Genomic DNA, 19,880 nt, shown 5'->3' on the forward strand with positions numbered 1-19,880 from the left:
TAAAGTGGATAATCTTCAATATTCTCCACAAAGTGTTAACTTTCTGGGCCTAAGACTACACTTTTTTTTTTTTTTCTTTTTTGGACCGTTAAGGTACTTTCATGACAGTTTGTTAGCTGTTGGCAATGTAATTACACTGTCTATATATTCAGCTGAAATTTTGTTAAGTGTCGGTTTCTTTAAAGCTGTTTGTTTAATCGTTTCTTTTCAGCACACTCTAAGAAAGGCTCTAAAATGTCACCGCTGCAACTCAAAACTGCACTAGAAATAAGTGACTGCTGCAAATTCACATCAGAAATTCCTAAGTATGGGCCTAACTATTTTGCACATTATTTCTTTATTGTTCTAAAAAAGATGGAGGGGATTCCAAAAGTCAAAAAGAAACAGAAAACGCCTGTTTGACATAGTACTTTCCAAATGTCACTTGGCTTCAAGACAATATATACTGTCAGGATTGATTTACATACCTAAACAAATTGCAAAGGCAACTAAGTAATATTTAATCAGCACACCAGAGATGGGCACTATCAGCACTTTAAATTAGGTTATTTCAGCTGCAGATGTGGTCAACCAAAATCTGCAACACTTTATGGATCCTGTCAAGCAACTTTTATTGTTTCCTCCATTTAAAAAGTGTTTACTTTTATCAGTGTAATTAAGTGAAGAAATGGTATTTTCTCTGACTGAGCTGTATATATTATTTCAGACTGAGCTTCACGCCATTTTCCAACAAACCACCTGAAAAACACATAATTTGAACTGATGAGGGCTGGCAAATATATTAATTAACATGCTTGGATTTTAACTAACTTGGATTTATTACTAAACACGTAGGCAAAATCTTAAGTCCTTTAAACACACCAACGTGTGATATTAACAAATAACTCTGCTGCATAGCTCATAATTTATACTGCGGCCTCTGATTACACCCAGAGAAGTATTTTCAAAGAGTTATTGCAAGTATGCCACCTTTGGGCACACGAGATAATAACGCTAATTAGTCACGCTCATTTCAATGAAAGTGCTTCCTGAGGTTGAATGTGGGACTCGGACCTGCTGAAAGAAAATTATATTGTGTCATATGCTATTTTCAAGACACACAATGTATTGCTATGATTATTCAAACAGATAATTATTCACCAAGCTGCGAGAAGTTAAATCTAGTTCCAGAGGGTGATGTTATGCTGGATCCAGATGAAAATGGAGAATTGCCAGCAGTGTCCTGAAGTCCTCCTGCTGAATGGGAGCGTAGCCATTCTTTTGCATCTTCTTGATTACGGAGTTGGGAGGATGGAGTATACCTGCAAAAACATAGAATTTTTTTCAAAATGAACTTTGTCATTTATTTAAAATCAAAAAAACCCAACTCAACCATGAAATGTCACAAGACTTGGGGAGGGAGAGAGGGAAAGATGGAAGAACTCTCATATGAAATGTAAGGATTAAAATTATATAAACCCAATACAATTCTCAATGAAGGAGCTGCTCCAAGCTGTTCCTAATTCATTCCACCTCTGCTTGGAAAAAAAAATCCCACAAACTCCTTTGCTACAGCTTCAGTAGTAACCAAACTACTAGAGAACAAACAGCTACAGACAGAAGTTGTGCACTGTAGCACAAAATATGGTGTGTATTACGCATGCACGATTTAAAAATAAAACCACAATTTGGAAATCCTTTCCTCAGGTTATGCCAAAATTCTATCACTATTTTAATATTTTGGTGCATTACTAAGCTTAGCTGGCTCTTTGTCATATTATAACCAAATTCAAGTCAACAAATCCATGATCAGGTTTTTCAACAAGTTGTGACCCAATAATTCCTATTCCAGAGATGTTCATTTAAAGGCCTGTGGAGGTGGATCTCATTTAGTTCAAAACTAATAGCCTTAAACCATCATAAAGGAGACTGTGTTTAGCCTTTTCTGAAGGCAAAGAAAATAGCGGAAATATTGTCTATGCCAATATCAACGGCAAAACACTCGCTTGCTTCAGCTAAAGCAAAGTTTTAAATCAGCTTATCTATATGACTGAAAAACAGGTAATGTTATCACAGGTGTTATGTGAAATACGTGACAGGGCACAGGTATCAACAGAAAGCATCATGGAAACACTTGTCTGCTGATGGATTTTACAGTCTTACACTATGCCATCTGCTTTTGAGAAATATTTATGACTTACTAGCTCTCCTTCCAAAAACTAAACACTTGGAGCCCATTATTAGTTGATATTATCCATTTAATTCAGTAGATTCCCTCCAACTAAATACCCTAAAGTAAGATATGACTTACTAAGACTATTTTAAATCAATGTGAACACTACAGTAGTTAACACTGCAAAAACTCAAGCTACTTTCAAAAAATACATTCATGCTTCTGCCCATGCCTCAACACTTAAGCAACAGTCCCTGACTATCTGCATCTCTTAAACTTTGCACATGTATCAGTTTATTAAAGGGCTTTGAACAGTCATTTTACTCTAAGACAATAAAGATTTTTTCTGCAGCATTAATACCTACCTCTTCAGCATTCAAATATTTCAATCTTAAAAGAGAGTCTTTATTCATTAGAGACACGCTTGATACCCACAGAAACATTTTAAACAAAATACCATTTTAAGAAAGGCTTTTAGCACTTGGCTTCATGGGATAAAGCTGCTGTGAAGAACAGCGTGTGTAGCACAGAATAAATTGCAGCTGCAATTTCAAGGCATCGACTCAGTGATTCTGCAAGCTGCTTTAAGCAATTCCGAAGCTGCAATTTTCTAAATTGTCTGAGATACCTTTTGTAAATTCTGTAACACATTAAGCATTTAATTAACAGACCTCATGTTGATTATCTTGCTGGAACTGCATGTATCAATGGAAAAATCTTTTTTGGTGCAGTTTTTTTATGTTATAAAAATGACAACCTTACAGATATACAAAATGTATTAGAAGACAATAGCCAAAAGTTTGTTTCAGGATTTTTTTTTCTCTTTTCTAGAAGAGAAAAAGTTATCTCCATGGGCCCTATATATTTAGGTATTATGATACAAATATTTTTTTAAATTAGTATGTCCAATGTCATCCTAAAAGGTTCGGCATGATGTTGAAAATCTTTGCTATTTGTATATCAACACCAAGGTTCCCAGTGTGAAAATGATCTCAAGTCACTGCATGTACTAGCCATAGAAGCTGCAAAATTATTGTTTTCATGTCAAGCCCACTGATGGTTTAGGAGATGCTTTTCAGCAATTCAGCCAGCAAAAGCCACAGTTCTTGCTCAAGCGGAGAAGCCACTGGATGAAAAAAAGCACAGCAGTCAATGGCCTTCTTGAGGATTAAAGAAAGAAAGAAAAGAACAGTATTGTTGCCACCTCTTGCAAACTGCGACCATCGACCATCGCCACCAGCCACAACAGAAACACAAAGCAAACTCCAAAGCCACAACAAAAGCCGTTAAACCGTGTGGAAACACCAATACCTGAGTCCCTTCTTAGGCAAAGTGTTCCTATCAAGATGTGGGTCGCTGCAGAAAAGTTAAAAGAAAAGAGCTTCAGAGAAGAACAAAAGGGAAGAATAAGATCAGGACGAAGAAGGACGGACAAACATCTGCATCCCCTTTTCGGAGGAAAAGGTGCTTGGACCTTCCTACAGAAACATGCAGAAACCTTACCCAGGCGTGGATTTGCACAAACATGCATCTGGTACCATGCCAATGAATCTCACATCTGTTCACAACGTGGTTTTGCTAAGTCTCCTGCCCACAATGAACAAAAATGGCTCTTTAAATGTCAAAGAGATGCTTAAAAATGTGCTTTTCAGCAGGCGTGAGGCAGACTGTGAAAACTGATGAGAATCTTCAAGTCTACACCACTTTCCCATCATTTCTTTCAGCAGACACCATTTTGGGAATGCAGCTAATTACTGTTACGCAGCTGCAATGTGTAGCAGTAAAACTATTGAGTACTGACTGTTTAAATTTCCAAATCTTAGCTTAAATTCCATTAGCAAAGTAAAATCGATCTATTAGCCATCCAAAACCCCAATATTTAAGTTTAGGTTTTTACAACTGATGAAGAGCAGAGTCTGTTAATTTGACTTTAAAGAAAATATCCCTGTGCTTAAGTTAATTCATTTAATGACAATACTTGGAAATAAATTACAGCATGGGAGTGACTAAAATTAAAGCAGTGAGCAAAAGTGAGCTAGAACGTGTAGATTTGGGTCATCTTTTCCCAACTTTTGCATTCATTTTTACAAAGACGGCTGTACCCAAGTCCCTGCAAGACACTCACAAGCCAAACCGCAATATAAGACTGACGACACTGAATGACACGGTGACTTCACGACAAAAAGGACAGGCCTGAAAGGCAGTGCGAAAAGCAGCATGCCAGAGGGATGCTGAAATGCAAGTGAGAGTTTAGATTGGTAGGAAAAAAAAAAAAAAAGGCAAGATTTTCAAATTGCCCTTTGGCAAAGAAACAAGGGGTGAAAAAAAAAATACCCCTCCAAACCAAACGATGTTCCCAGTAACAAGAGCGACACCAAAAACATGCCAACTCTGCCGTATGCCGTGCTCCAGATTGATTTGGGCAGATCGATGGGGTGTTTGAGGGGACTCTCACTGGCATGTCTTAGTGTCAGTTCACACCTGAACAATGAACACAGCAGAGGACTCAACTGAGCACAGTCTGTCACAAAACAATTTGCTTCACCGAGATGGGCAACAAAACCTACAGCCTTGTGCGCACTCCTGTCCTGAGACAGCATTACCTGTCCTGCCTCCTGGGCAAAGTATTGCGGCAGAATTTGGGGCTAGCGGCGGGGGAAGAAAGAGGGCTAGAAGAATCAGTCCGACAAGACAGAAAACAAGAGAAGGAATATTAGAATGAAAAGAGGAGAGAACAGAAAGGAGTTATAATAAAACACAAACAGAAACCCAAACATTATATTCAGTGGTAATTTTCTCCATTGAGATGCAACTCAAAAAATTTTGCGACATGACTACATAATTCCACATCAGGATAAAGCTGATTTCCTATGTTTGCAAGGGTACTACTGCAGGTCATTGTCTGGTTTATCCCAATGTTAGCTCAAGGTGCTGTTAATGCAGTTCTGACGCTGAAAAATCCGCCCTGTTCCCTCCTCCTTGCTCCATCTGTTCCCAGCTCCTGCTCTGTCCACAGAGATACTGATGGATCTCATCGTGTAAGGAGCTGGGGAACTGATCAGTCTGAAATACAATTCAGGTGATCATTTTTCAGTTGGATCCATCTCCCAGTTGGGTTCACTAAGCATCCACACGAATGCCTCTCCCAAAACATTGTGGGGAGCAGCTGGAGATGGGACAGGGCAGCAGGGAGAGGCCAAGGAGGGATCAAGTGAGCAGGGAGACAAGGACGTCTCTTTTCAGCATGACACCCAGTTTAAAAGCTTGTCGCATGTTAAGAAACAAGAAGTTTAATGAGAAACAGTTGGTTCCTCAAATCAAAATCATATTAATGATAGAGGGTTTTTTTAATATCACTATCAGATCAACTAACAGGAGATCTTTGGAAGGACAACATATAAAATTCAAATATTAGGTATGGTAGCAAGAAAAGTTGTCATATTGGCTACCACAGCAAATTAAAAGCCTCACCCAAACCCATTGTCTTGCTCTGAATTTGGCTCCTTGCCTGGAACAGCTGCTTTGTATGTTCTAGTAACACCATTCTGTATTATCTTGCAAGAAGCACAGCTTGATTTGTATCTGCAGCGTCGGCTACTGCTGCCAGGACTTCATTCACATTTGGGATACAAAAAGCTTAACGGAAACGAGAGAAAAACCTACTAACCTTTCAGACAACGTAGTCTTAACGCTGTTGGTTCGGACAAAGGGAGCCAGAGAATCATCTTTAGAGGCTGGAATCAAGCCACTGGAGGAGTTGTGGCTCAGCCCGCCTCCACTGCTCAGAGAGATATCGATGGATTCGCAGCTGGTGTGAAGGCTGCTGACAGACTGATACCCAATGCCATCCTTGCTGACAGCAGAAGAGCTGCTGGCGTTGGTGCCCCATGTTAAACTGTTGGAAGGAGCCGAATGTGCTGAACTGGGACTAGAAGCTAGTGGAGACTGGTTCATATCGGGGTTTTTACTATACAGAGGGCTGCTGCCCCCGCTGCTCAGCATCCCACTGCCAGATGGTGAATCGAGATTACCCTGCTGGTTCATAGTCGCGTGAGGATTGGAGATGACTACCGAGTTTTTCATATTTTCAGCTGTTGTGATGGGAACTTGTTTATTAGGCTTGCCACCGAAAAGTCTGTAAAAAAAGACAACATGAAAAATACATAAGATGGAATATTAAATGCAATGACACTTTATATCTAGAACATATATCTTCTTAGCTTCAGAAAACCAACATTAAGTAAATGACGCTAGATTGGACATAACTATGAAATGATGAACCTCCTTGTGTTCACCCCGCATTCAATTAAGCCCAGAGACAATTACAAGAGCCTCAAATCTGTCGTAGGTGCATCTTCTCTGAATTATCAAGCACTACTTTCACAAAGCTAAAATACAGCTTTAAAGAACTAAAATACAGCCATATCGTCTTCTGCTTCTTATGGAAAAAGGATATCAGAGAAACACTGCACTGATTAATCTAAGGTGTGGAATATCAGAGGTTGAAAGCTGGTTGTCCAGGTAAATTCAGTGCAAATCACTGAATGATCTGCACAGAACCAGCTTTTGCTGGGATGTAACAGGAAAAAAATATTTACTGGTATCAAACGTAGGTTTGTCTCATTTCAGGAGCCAAGCTGGCTGAAAACTATTTTCTTGGAGTGTAGAATGAAATTTTACCTGGTTTGGCACCTGGAGCTGGCTCAGTAAAAATCTGAGTGCCAGAACTAGTGCAAGGGAGAGGATACAAAAGCGTGGTTGGAGGGGCATGGCTGCAGCTTCTCCAACTTGCACCACTGTTGCCTGTGATGCAACTGCACCGCCAGTGAAGAGGACACTTCGGTTCCCTCATTAACAGCCAACAGAAAAAGTTCTCCAAAGCGCAGAAGTGTCTTAGGAGTAAATATGCTTAAAACCAGACTATCGATCATTCTAAAACTGATCCTCAAAATTATGAAGGAAATGTAGCTTTTGACTCTTGCTTCAAACATCCACCCCAAGATGTTGCTTCTGTTTCTGCCACTTAGCTCCTGTCACCACCTTTGGAACCTCAGTTTTCCTCACAGATAACGATATGGATTTGCTTTTTTTTTTATCAACAGTGTGGCATATTGGGGATGAAATCTTTCAAAGTGGGTGTCTATCAGATTGTGGCCCTTAGAATAGAGGACTACAGCACTTCTATACAGGAGCTCCTGAAGACTTTTGAGTGGCTATGCACCAAGTGGAACTTTCTCTGCTTTTGATTATGTCCAGGTTGTGTGTGCAACACATGCACACCAAGTCACTTTGCCCAGCACCTCCCAGAAGCACAGGCCGTGTAATATATCTGGGCGCCCACACATGCAATAAGTGCAGTGATGCCCAGGTGCTGCCTGCAGCTCCAGGGTACCTGTGCAAGATGCCCGGAACGCATCTCGACTGGGTGGCTGCTGTTGCATGCTTGCCACAAAGCACCTGGACAACACCGCTGGATCAGGCTGAGATGCTCATCGACATCTATCTCATAATCTAGTAATCCTCTCAGCACCTGGTGCAGACATTCACAAACCAGGGCAGATCTGGCAAATTTGGTTCACCTGGACACCACACCTCACTGATTAGGAGACACTGACTCGACAAGTCAGTCTGAATGAGAAAACCCATTCCTATTTGGATTTAGACACACGTAGAGTCTAGGCTTTATTTAGAATAGATGCTATTAGGGCGAGTATGAAGAAAAATGTCAAATCATACTCCAACGATACGAGGCCTTCAGCAGCAATACCAGCTTAGCGTATTCCTGTTCCTATACTATTGCATACCACCTCTTCAGTTGTACCGGGAGAACTGTAATCTTAAAGATAGGATCCTACAGTTTTAAAAAACCCCAACCACCCACACAACCGTTTTAAAAGCTACGCAGTCTTCCCTAAGCTGTTTCACAGCACCTCTAATACAACTGAAAGGCTGCTGTCCTGTGGCACAAACAGAAACGTGTTGCTGCCAAAGGCAACGTCTGGTGGAACCACAACGTCATAACAAACGCCTTCAGAAGAGGACGTGGGCTGGGGAGCGTCCCTTTCAGCCCAGATAAAGTCCAACCCAGCAAGACAGTCACATCAATCCAGAGATTAACTCTGGAAACACATCCCCTTCGAGGAAGGACATCCCCACCAAGGAAGGACATCTTTTTACTCCTATCGTTGACATATCTGAGCCGGTTCTTGGGTCATGCACATCTCTCTTTAACCGAAAAGCAGCGTATTATTCACTGCAAAGCATGAAGACCCAATTTAATAAAAAAATGTATCAAGATAAAATGATGGTTTCACTTAAGGGACATGGCAGATACCGTAATACCGGAGCTAAAGGGAATACTGAGAAAAAAACGGGCAAGGATGGGCCTCATGGCAGAATTATAGAATTTCACTGATTATGGTAGCATAGAAGTTATGTAAGTTTGCAGACTTGCAGGTAAATCTGTATCATTACAACGGTATAGGTTCTAATTTATTGTATAATATTAAACAATTACAGGGCCAAGAGGAAATATGCAGGAAACGTATGCAACTCATCTCAACTGACTATGAAAATTAAGCTGAAATTCTTATCATTCTAGAAATAAGCAGATGAGGCCAAATTCAACTCTGATGCATTTCGATACTTGACTATTTAGACAATCTAGTGAAAATTCAAGAGTGAAATTGTAAATCAAATAAGGAAAATAGTGAAATTGAGCCTCAGTGTCTTCCCTTTGAAGTGTCATGTATTTCTAATGTAGTACTTCAATTAACATGGCCTGCAATGTGGCTTATAGTAATAAAAAAAAATTCCAATCAAATTTCAAGATTAATGTGCCTGAGGCTTGCAATACTGAAAATTTACATTTCTCATGGGTTACACTATTAAAATGAATGGTCTAATGGAGTTTTTCTTTTTAAGTAGCCATTGATGAAAATTAAATGTTCCAAAGGAAATGGCTTATCAAATGATAAGCAGGAATAAAATACAGGGAGTGTCTTGAATTATCCTCACATAGGTTCTTCAAATAAAACCACCCACCTAAAAAAAATAATTTACAATTTTTTACAGCTTTAGCCTAAGCTGCCGTCACAGCCATTATGCTTGCGCTGGTGCCTCAGATGGAATGTGGCTTTCTCACATCACTGGAAGCAGGATGATGTAGCATAATTGTATGGGTATTATGGGCGTCAAGACAAAATGAAATGCAAAACACCGAAACTTGAAACAGACAAGCTAACTCAATGTCAAATTAAATTGAAAAATAATATTAACGAAACCTGTCACCAGTATCAAGGCTTTGATGCACGCTGCATCAACAAATCAGTTCCTGACCAACTCAATGTTGTTAAAAGCATGTGCGGAGCAGTGGTGGAGAAACAGAAGACAGGTAAGATTTTTGTTTAAAAAAAATATTAAAATAAGAAAATTCAACCCAGTTTAGACAGTAAGTTTACTTAGGGTTTTTCTACACAGTCAAACAACCTGATGTTATGAGTCTCAGAACACATGGGTCTAATCCACACAACTAAAAGATCCGTTTGGGTTTGGCACGTTAATCTACGTGTGGCAGGTCAAATTATGCATCTGTTATAATGAAAATCTGAAATAACTCTCCTGTTGTCAGTTTATAATTTGATCCACCATTGGGAGTATTTCCAGGTTTGTTACACATGCATTGGTGCAAGAATTCTCTAGTAACCTTTAGGTAAGAAAACTTTTATTCCTCTGATATCTGCATGGATAAAGCCTTCGGGTATGATTTTTGTAACAAAGAGACTCATATTACAATTGCCAAACTTTCTGCCAGACAGTTGTTTTCTTCCAAATGTTAATTTTTTACTGCTGCCACGTGACGTACTGAGCATTTACAACACTGGCCAACCTGTTTACGTGAAATTAAATGTAAATACAAAGACCTTGATGTAGGACACTAGATAGTAAGTGCTCCACAAAACACAGCCAGGCCTGGCTTGAAGAGTCCTGGTCATTCAGCTCCGACTAACATCATCGCACGATCAACGGATTTATTGCCTACCTGCGCAAAGTGGGAGAGGCCACATCGGGGTACTTGGCTCCTTGCTGGTGGGTACTTGGGGCTCCGCTAGCAGCAGTCTGTGATGCAGGGTTCACTTTAACAGAATTACATGAGGCCACGCTTTCGTTGTCAGACGAAATCCCTTTCTCTTTATCAGTCTGGTTGACTAATCCTGGCAGAGAGCTCCCAAGGATTACCTTGGCAGGCTCTCTCATTTTAGGGACAGGCAACCCAGCTGACTTGCTGCTTATGTTGGAGTCTATGCTACTTGTGCTAGATCTATTCCCAGCTCCACTTCTGCTACTGGATTTACTGGGCCGGGGTAAACTACGGTACTGAAGATTAGTTCGGGCGCTAAGTGCTAAGTAGCCATCATCCTGGTTCTGTGAGCCATCAACACTAGTCTTCCGACCAGTGGTCCTACCCATGAGTCCAGATGACTTTGGGATTTTTCCCAGGGTAGCCGATCTACTGGTGATAGTTGCCCCACTGGCAGTGATTATAGTCATGCCTACGGCTGACCCGCTCTGTTTCTTAAATCCAAATGTATTAGCATTAGCAGCAGTTGTTCTAGAGTTACTTGTGGGAAGCTTTTTGGATTCATCACCACTGCTGCGTCCTGCATCTGATGGGGAACGTTTAACATGTCCAGCTTTAGGAGATAGTCTACCCTTTTCTGATACCTTGGCGTCATCAGTTTTCCCTACAAAAATAGAAAAAGAATTCTAATATTTAATGACTTGAAAACATCAAGCAAATGATGAAACTCAAAGCAGCATGAAAAGCAAAAGCGTGTTAGCCACCGGAGTGTGGTTAGAAGTTATGAACTAGTCTGCACTGGACTTAGATGCCACTCTAGTGACTTACACAGGCAGACTTGCCAGAGAAAGTATGTGGTGGTTGCCCTCGAGAATATGAAAAGCAGAACAGTCTTATGTAATTATGACAGATAGGAAAAAACCCCATGTTTCCCTCTGTAGCTGCCACATATTGATCCTTTTTCAATCATTAGACAGAAGTTGTGTTAGACCATTAGTAAAATTTTCCTAAAAGGCATTGTTCAAGAAAGCATCCAACTTACACTTTTTCATGTACAACTGCGTACACAACCAGATAAGAGGAGAGATATTAACTTATATTACTTGATTATGCAAGTTCAAGGCAATTTGCATTCACACATCTGCAAGTGCTAAAATCGCTAAATACATTTATAAAGAAATCCAGAATTTAAGAGTGTTTAGTATAAATTAACATGCTGGTTTAGTATTGGGGGTGGAGGGGAATCTCCTAAACCACACGTGCTTTATATTCTTAAAGTTAACCATGACTTCAAAAGCTGAAGTTATATTATTTATTTTTCATACGGCAAGACTGTGCCAAATAAATAGCTTGGCTTAAGACTAGAGTTGTCAGGAAAACACCTTTCATGGTGTACTAATCCAAAATATGCATTTTCAAATGAACAGAAGTAGAAATGCAGACATATGAGATGCTGCATAGCTTAAAACAATACCTAAAAATAAAGACAGGATTACCTGAAGTTCAGGTTCTGCCTCTGGAAAGTATTTAAACTGTTTTCATACCGAACACACTTTTTGGCTTGTTTACATCTTACACCTTTTCTCACCTGTTCCAGGTGTCTTTAATGTGCCTGAGGTGGTTGAAGGTTTAGTCCTTGGTGTGGTGATGCCAACCTGAGCTGACATGCCCCGTCGCCAGGAGCCCGTCTGCGAAATAACAGTGTTCTTCCTACCAGAAGTGCTTTTATCAGATTCATCCGACACATCAGAGGGATTCCGCCTCCATTTAGATCCTGGCTCCATTTTTATGCCGCTATCGGATCCTCCGTCTGATTTCTTGACTTCATCACCGGACCACAAGGAATTCCGCTCGACCTGGGAATGCTTTTCTGCATCAGTCTAGGACAGATAAGCAATTGTAATACAACCTTCAGAGCAAGCCTTTCTTTGAACAAGCTTCACAAATGAGAACCGTCAAAATGATTAATAAACTCAGCAGTCACCTCTGAGTATGAACAAACATAACATGCCTTTGAGAAAGAAATGTCACAGCAAGAAATGAACCCCAGCAATTACATTTTTCTTTAAAATACGCTAGGGAAAAAATACAAAAAACATAGTAGTCGTGCCCCTTAGAATAAAAAAAAGAAAAAAAAAAAAAGATGAAAAAAAATCACTTGATTTATAAAGGACATATTCAGCTCTGTGACATTTATAATCCTCCATCTCGAATTTCTGACAAACCTTTTTACTGTAATGCCAAAAAAATGTTTCAAACCTGTGCAGCCAGCTTTCCTTTGTTCTTGCTGCTTTGCTATCTCTTGTCTGGCAATCTGATCTCCAGAGCATAACGAAGCAGCTTTTTGAACAGATTTGAAGATGTAGAATGCTGTTCATTCTAATTTAACATATTAGAAGGACACCCAAGAACTGAAGAAAAAGAAATCCCCAACAACTTTCTAACAGTACTCAGGTCTGACTTAAATACACAAATTACATTGGTTTTTAATTTATATTCAACTCCCACAAACGGTTTTTCCCTATTCTTTGTACAGAATGATTGTGCTGACAGTCTTTTACGGGTAATTTTGCAAAGATCAACATAAAATGTAGAATTTTCTCATTAGCAAGTCTTTGCCAAATTCTCAGAGATGCTTAAATTAAATCTAATACCCTATACATATAATATATTCCCTATACATTAGTGGTTTCTGTTGTTGATGATTACTCTTGCAGAATTCTACTCCTGTCAAAGGCTGCTGATTAATTTGGGCAAATTTTGCAACACCACAATCAACTGTTTTGTGATCAGGCACAAATGACAAGTGTCCACATTTGACCCTCATCTGGATTAAAAAAAAAATCATCGTTGAAGTGTTTTCCAACCATCACAGTATCATGAAAGGGTCTGCCGATTTAACACTTGATTGTGAAGCTCCCGAGGAAAAGCTGGTGGATTTTGGCAAGATGTTGGGTGCCACCTCTTCCTTGCAGCCTCAGTAGAAGACGAATGTGCTCAGTACTGTGCAGTAGTTGAATGGTAATACCACTTAAAAGGAAATTATTTTAAATGCCCCAAAGCATTAAGGCCCACAACCTTTTACTCCCTTTGGATAATCAGAAAAGCACAGCAGAGGAAAGGAAAGGATGCACGATCATTTACCACACTTTCATCAAAACACTTTATTTTATTTGTAAGTTCCTAAAGTATGTTTCAAGTTTATGACTTTTCTTTGCTTGCCAGATCGCACCATTAATATTAAAGCATCTATGGGGGTTGCGGTTTAATTTCCTCTGCTTTTTACTGTAATTACTTTTTTTTTTTTTTTCTTTTTAAGCCTGAAAAACTAGTCTAAGCAATCAGCATGTGAAAGCTGACACCGCACATCATAATGATCTCTTTTCAGTCATGTGAAATAGTTAGGGCCAGGGTTATTTGTCTGCATATTGAGCCACTAGACTATGAAGCATTTACTGAATTATGGATTTAGATATTATTTTCTTGTACTTTCCTCATGCTATGCAAATATTGTTTCCCTGTCTCTCCATTCAAAGAGAGCAACTCAGGCACAAGGTTTGGGGATGGTTCTCTTTCAATTTATGGCCCTCGGCAGGTGTGTAATAAATTCACGGTGTGACTGTCTTTGTGTCCTGTGTTTCTTTAAAATCATCATTTCATGCAAATGTCTCCTACATTTACCGACCTTGGAAAAGGGCACAGGCAAGAAGTAACAAATAATCAATGAACAAAACCATCTCATCATCATCCCTCACATGCTCTCATTGGTATCTTGCTTCAAGTACCTCATCTGGAATTGCTTATTTATGCTGTTAGTGTTCAAGAAATACATCTATTTGCTAATAAAGGGCTTATTCTAGTTTTGGTTGACTATGAAATATTCCTGTACCTTTTATTTCCCCTCCCTTCACATGTGTAAGAACAGTGCAGTCTCAAAAGAGAGAAGAGCACTACAAGAAGTCCTCTACCTTTGCTCTCTTCCATTTCATTCCACCACTACACTCACAGCCAAAGTTATTCCGCAGGCTTTGAAATGCTGCAACATCCACCCATGGAGCCCTCCGGCCAGAGACGTTTCTGTTTAACGGTAAACACTGAGAACGGCGCAGAAACATGACTAAGGAATCAAAACCAAAACAGGGTGAAACTTTGGGGTTGCAGCTGAAACTCCACCTGCCTGAAAGGCCTGGAGTGGGTGAAAGTGGAAATGTTGTTTGCTGGAGGTCACGGCAAGACGTAGCGAGCACATCTGGGAGCAAGGTCTGCCGTCCGACTGAGCTGGGAGTAGCAGTAACCACCACGATTTCGCAGTTTATTCCTCCAGTTTTGGAAACCTATTCATGCAGCTGTGAGCAGACGAGCCCCATCCTTGCTCCAACGAAACTGAGAAGTCATCTTGATGCAACAGCTTAAAGATGCTGCTGTTATCTATTGAAAGGAACCATGTCTTTTCCTTTCCATCTTCACATCTTTTTAGCATTATGTGAACAAGATTATTACTTGATCTCTTCCATCTTATTTCAGTTAAATAAGTTATTTTCAAATGTCCACCAGGTCTTAAATTTCTCCTTAAAATATGTGCATGACGTGACTTCAAAGGCAAACTATAGGCGGCTCTGTGTTAAAAGGTAACTTAGATAAGTCTATGCAATATCAGAGAGAAATATAAGGGACCCAAAAGCAGTATGGCTTTTGTGGTTCAGCACTTGGCATAATCAGAGCAAGACACGGGAACATGCTAAGGCAAATTCTGGTTCCAACCACCAACTTGTTCAGAACCGACTTGCGAACATTCTCATAGCATTGTTACAAAAAGGGGCTACAACTATGAATGCTTATGAAGATGGACTTAATATAAATATATTTAAGTCCTGCTTCTCAAAGACAGAGAAACTACTGCTTCTGGAGTATGGGGCACTCAGCAGCTCTGAAAAATCTATTTCTTAGCAGAGACTTTTTTCCTATCACGTCTTCTTCCTTTGCAGAGATGATTGTGCATAAGTTACTGATTTTATCAGCAGATACTGATGTGTCAGGGCTCTCTCCCTTTGATGTTGCTGTATTATTTGGACTCCCAGTTGCACATGTATTAGCTTTAAGCTCCCTCTTTAATTACCTGAAATCCAGCTTCTCTACCACCTCAAAAAGATGTGGCAGAATCACAGCAGCTTAAAAGTTAAGTGCTACTATTACGGAGAACCAAAGCAGTGGATACCCTGAGAAGAAAGGTCCACATCCCTCTGCAGATGTCTGCCAGTCCTTTGTGGTTCACCACACGGGGGAATGCACGCCTGGGCACAGGCCATCACACAGTACCTCCAGGTAAGACAGAAAAGAGATATATATATGTGTGTGTATATATATATATTAGTCACTGTTTCATGAGCTCTGAGGACTACTTTGGGCAGCAAAAAAATCAACCCTGCAAGCTCTGCTTGGTTCCATCGCTCCAAGTTATTTTCACTCCCTTGGTTGAGAAGACTAGGATATTCCATTCAAATGAAAACAAAGTATTTTATGGATAATAATTTGCAGATAACAGTAATATCTAGAATAAATACTGTCAGCCATGAAAAATGAGGAGAGAAGCAGGTCATGGATACAAATAAAATATCTGCAAACGCAACTTCTAATGACTATGCTCTACTGTCTGCACGACCTTCAGCTGCTTTTCTTCTGGTGTATGTCTGCACCCTCTTGGATGCTGTAAGCACTGTGGAGGAGGAAGAGGAGTTCATCAACACAGATTCTGATCTCTCAGAGGTGTTTCCAAGAATCTGATCCATCAGAAGACAGAAGTCAAATGAGTTTCTATTTTTTTTTCCTTAGGTTAATGTTTAGTCACGTCTCCCTTTTTTTTTTTTTCTTCAATAGTATTACAATGTCGAGACAGGAACAATTGTCAGAAAGTACTTCTAGTTGTCTACGTTACTCTGTTACATACCGAAAAACACAGTTCATAGATCTTAACTCCTCTCAACTTGTATAGGACTTGTATTAGCAGTTTCAAGCGCACATGCAATCGCTGATATACAACCAGAGGCTAACTGGAAATCTTTAATGTAGGCTCAAATATGCACTTCATGGCAAGGGAACAAAGAGTAATATATGCTTGCACCACAGTCCTGCAGGCAGAGTAACACTTCGCAGCAGCCACACGTCTACATTAAAACTGATATTAAAACCAGATTTAGGGTCCAGTCATGAATAAGAGAGGGAAGAAACATGGGAGAAGGTCACAGCGACATCCCTCTCACACAACACCTGAGTCCCTCGAGCAGGTGGGTGTAAAAAGAACAAAGCTTGGCTTCTTACTCCCCCACTTTTCCAAATCAAATTCTATGCATTTGGAGAAAAAAACCAAACAGTTTATATTACTGCAAATCTCTACCATGCAATCTAATTGATGATTGTAAAACTGTTGGATACCTTCATTTGTTATACCCTCTTTGGCTGTGTGATGTCTGAGCAGAACATTTACATATAGGCTGCTTGTGGAAATAAAATTTGTCCTCCTAGGAAATGCTGCCAAAAATAGAAAGCCTACAGTAACACGCAGCCCTGGAAGTTTAAAAAAATGTATTTAATTTGCCTAGCATGCTTACATTTCCGATGGAAGTGTAAATAATCTTCATACTTTCATGTTGACTTAATTAAATGCTATTATTCAAGAAAAAACATAAAACTTTTTCTAGAGCTAAAAAAAAAAAATCCCATCTACTGATCATGTTTTCTGTACAGCAGTGCCGCCAGGAAGGCAGAACTCATTTGTTGCCACACCATCGCAGCAGAGATGCCACGGATTCCATGCACAAAGGAAATATGAATAAATGCCACATACAACAAGGTGGTTACTATTGCTTGATGTTGCCTTTTCACTGACACCATCTGTAGTGAAGGCTGTGTGCTGAAGTTCATCCAGCTTAAAACAATTATACCTATTGCACAGAGAAAAGAACAAATATCAATGTTACTTGTTTAAACCCAAAATCTTACCTGTGCATCTATGTTTTTGCGGGAGGAGGCAGGTGTGTTGGCGTAGGAGCTGATAGAGGAGCTGGTGTTAATGTCATCGGTACTGAGATTATCTATGGTGTCACTGATCCCACTGCTGACAGAGCTGCTGTCATCCCAGCTGGAGAAAAAAAACAATAAAGTAGAAAATAAGGATCAAAAGACAATACATTGTTCAAAAGCAGAAGTATTATTTCTATGAGCCTTCTCCTACCTGCGATTGCCCAATTAAAATTGTATGCTCATTTTCCTAACCTATCTTCATTGCACTTCCAAATCTAAATTCATACAGCTCATTGACTATATGATTGCCACACAGCAATGATGAGGGGTCTGGAGCATCTTTTTTATAAGGAAAGACTGAGAGAGCTGGGTCTGTTCAGCCTGGAGAAGAGAAGACAGAGCAGATCTCATAAATATTTATAAATATCTCAAGGGTGGGTGTCAAGAGGATGGACCAGACTCTTTTCAGTGGTGCCCAACGATAGGATGAGGGGCAACGGGCACAGACTGAAGCCCAGGAGGTTCCATCTGAATATGAGGAGAAACTTCTTTACTCTGAGGTGCCAGAGCCTGGACCAGGCTGCCCAGAGAGGTTGTGGAGTCTCCTTCTCCGGAGACATTCAAACCCACCTGGACACGATCCCGTGTGATCTGCTCTGGTGAACCTGCTTTAGCAGGTGGGTTGGACTGGATGATCTCCAGAGGTCCCTTCCAACCCCAACCATTCTGTGATTCCCTATTGGAAAGTTTAGTTGTACAAATGGCGCATAACCCTGCCAAGCCATACAACACATCCTTTTCAAGGAGATCTATTACCAGCTTAACACTCAGGACCACCGTCTTCCACCGTGTGACAGCTTCAACATATTCTAGTGAATGAGAAACGTGTAACTGGAAGTTTAGGATACAGAACGCACCAACAAAAAACTTCCATGCCTGAAGCAATTTCAGTGTTTGAACAGACAGAATCAAAATGATCTAAAAGTCAAGCTGGATGCTCCACTCCAAAAACGCCCATAAAAATAAGCTGCTTAAGGAAGAGATTTATAAACTGGTTTACAAGTGCTCTGTCTCCAAGAATAATAAAGCTGGGATCGAAGCACTGTCCTGGAAGTAGCTCTGTGAAGGTATTGCAGTCCACTGATGGATAACTGCTGCTGGAAATACATAAGTACATATTTCATAGATCATTTGTGCAAGCTAGCAGTAAAAGCCCATCTCCTGGCAGCTCTCTAGCTGTTTATCACCACAGCCTCAGATTTTAGGAGCTCCAGACTCTCGTCCCTATGGCATTTCCGTTTGCTTTACAAACTTATAACAAAGAGATTGCGGTGAGTTTTTTGACTGTAGAGTGGAAGCCATTCACAACTTGATATACTGGATATGTAATATATGCATTTAAAATTGGAATTGAACTATGTAAAGAAAGGCAATCTGTATCTGGTTTCTTGAGTTTCATTCACAGCTCCACCACTGACTTACTAAATAGACTTACTATATAACCTTTGGCCGCTTTGAAAAGAAAAGCAATTCATTTTTCTAAGCATTACAAAACAGCTGCCCATATGGGTTTTAACAATGCTTTCATAATTTTTAATTGCTTTTTGCTTACTCGGGAATATTTTGTTCATCCATATCTACGTAAGGCCTATCAGGGAACTGAGCACAGCTTAACCAGCAGCACAATCACTGAACCACACGAGGAGCAGTGGCCATGGGGACACGCTCCTCTGCGTGCTGCAGAAAGGGTTCTATTGCTCCCAGCTGCTCCTTGCTACTGCTTTGTTCCCGGCTACGGTCCCCATCAATCTGCCAGCGCTCCCAGTTGTGCCAGTTCTTGCGGTATCGCCGCCGACAAGGCCAGCTGGGAAGCTCGGATCAACAGTTTTGGCAAGACGGATTCATTTTGCCCCTTCAGGGAACTTGGGAGTGCTCAGCCATGCTGCTCTGCTGGCAGGGGACAGGGATGGACAGGGACAGACAGGGATGGACAGGGATGGAAAGGGACATGGATGAACAAGGATGAAAAGGGACACGGATGAAAAGGGACAGGGATGGACAGGGATGAAAAGGGAAAGGATGGATGGGAATGGACAGGGATGAAAAGGGACAGGGATGGACGGGGATGGACAGGGATGAAAAGGGACAGGATGGATGGGGATGGACAGGGATGGATGGGGATGGACAAGGATGAAAAGGGACAGGGATGGACGGGGACAGACAGGGATGAAAAGGGACAGGATGGATGGGGATGGACAGGGATGGATGGGGATGGACAAGGATGAAAAGGGACAAGGATGGACAGGGATGGATGGGGATGTATGGGGATAGACAGGGATCAAAGGGGACAGGGATGGATGGGGACGTATGGGGATAGACAGGGATCAAAAGGGACAGGGATGGACAGAGATGGAAGGGGATGGACAGGGATGACAAGGGATAAAGAGGGAGGGACACAGGTGAACAAGGACAGACAGGGACAGGCACTGGGATAAGCTGCTGACCCCTGCTGTGGGCACCCCTTCGCCGAGCCTCGAGGTGGCCGTTTATTTGGTGTCCTTCAACTTATGAAAACCCACTCCTGGCAGTTCTGATGGACGTCCCGGAGTGTCCCAGTTACAGGCAAGACCC

At 40.8% G+C, this 19,880-nt stretch overlaps 1 protein-coding gene across 2 annotated transcripts in view; it reads right to left on the reverse strand.

Moving 5' to 3' along the window:
* The window catches only part of NAV2 (neuron navigator 2), a 212,962-nt gene that overhangs the window by 37,125 nt on the left and 155,957 nt on the right, over positions 1-19,880 (reverse strand). For both annotated transcript variants that reach the window (XM_065637002.1, XM_065637001.1), the window contains 7 exons: positions 17,229-17,367; positions 11,821-12,112; positions 10,194-10,896; positions 5,820-6,287; positions 4,756-4,821; positions 3,464-3,508; positions 1,141-1,301 (listed from right to left, as the gene is read on the reverse strand). In XM_065637002.1, coding sequence (XP_065493074.1) covers positions 1,141-1,301; positions 3,464-3,508; positions 4,756-4,821; positions 5,820-6,287; positions 10,194-10,896; positions 11,821-12,112; positions 17,229-17,367 — 1,874 coding nt within the window. The remainder of the gene's footprint in view (positions 1-1,140; positions 1,302-3,463; positions 3,509-4,755; positions 4,822-5,819; positions 6,288-10,193; positions 10,897-11,820; positions 12,113-17,228; positions 17,368-19,880) is intronic.

Source organism: Caloenas nicobarica, chromosome 5 (genome assembly GCF_036013445.1).
Source record: "Caloenas nicobarica isolate bCalNic1 chromosome 5, bCalNic1.hap1, whole genome shotgun sequence".
Classification (NCBI taxonomy): domain Eukaryota; kingdom Metazoa; phylum Chordata; class Aves; order Columbiformes; family Columbidae; genus Caloenas; species Caloenas nicobarica.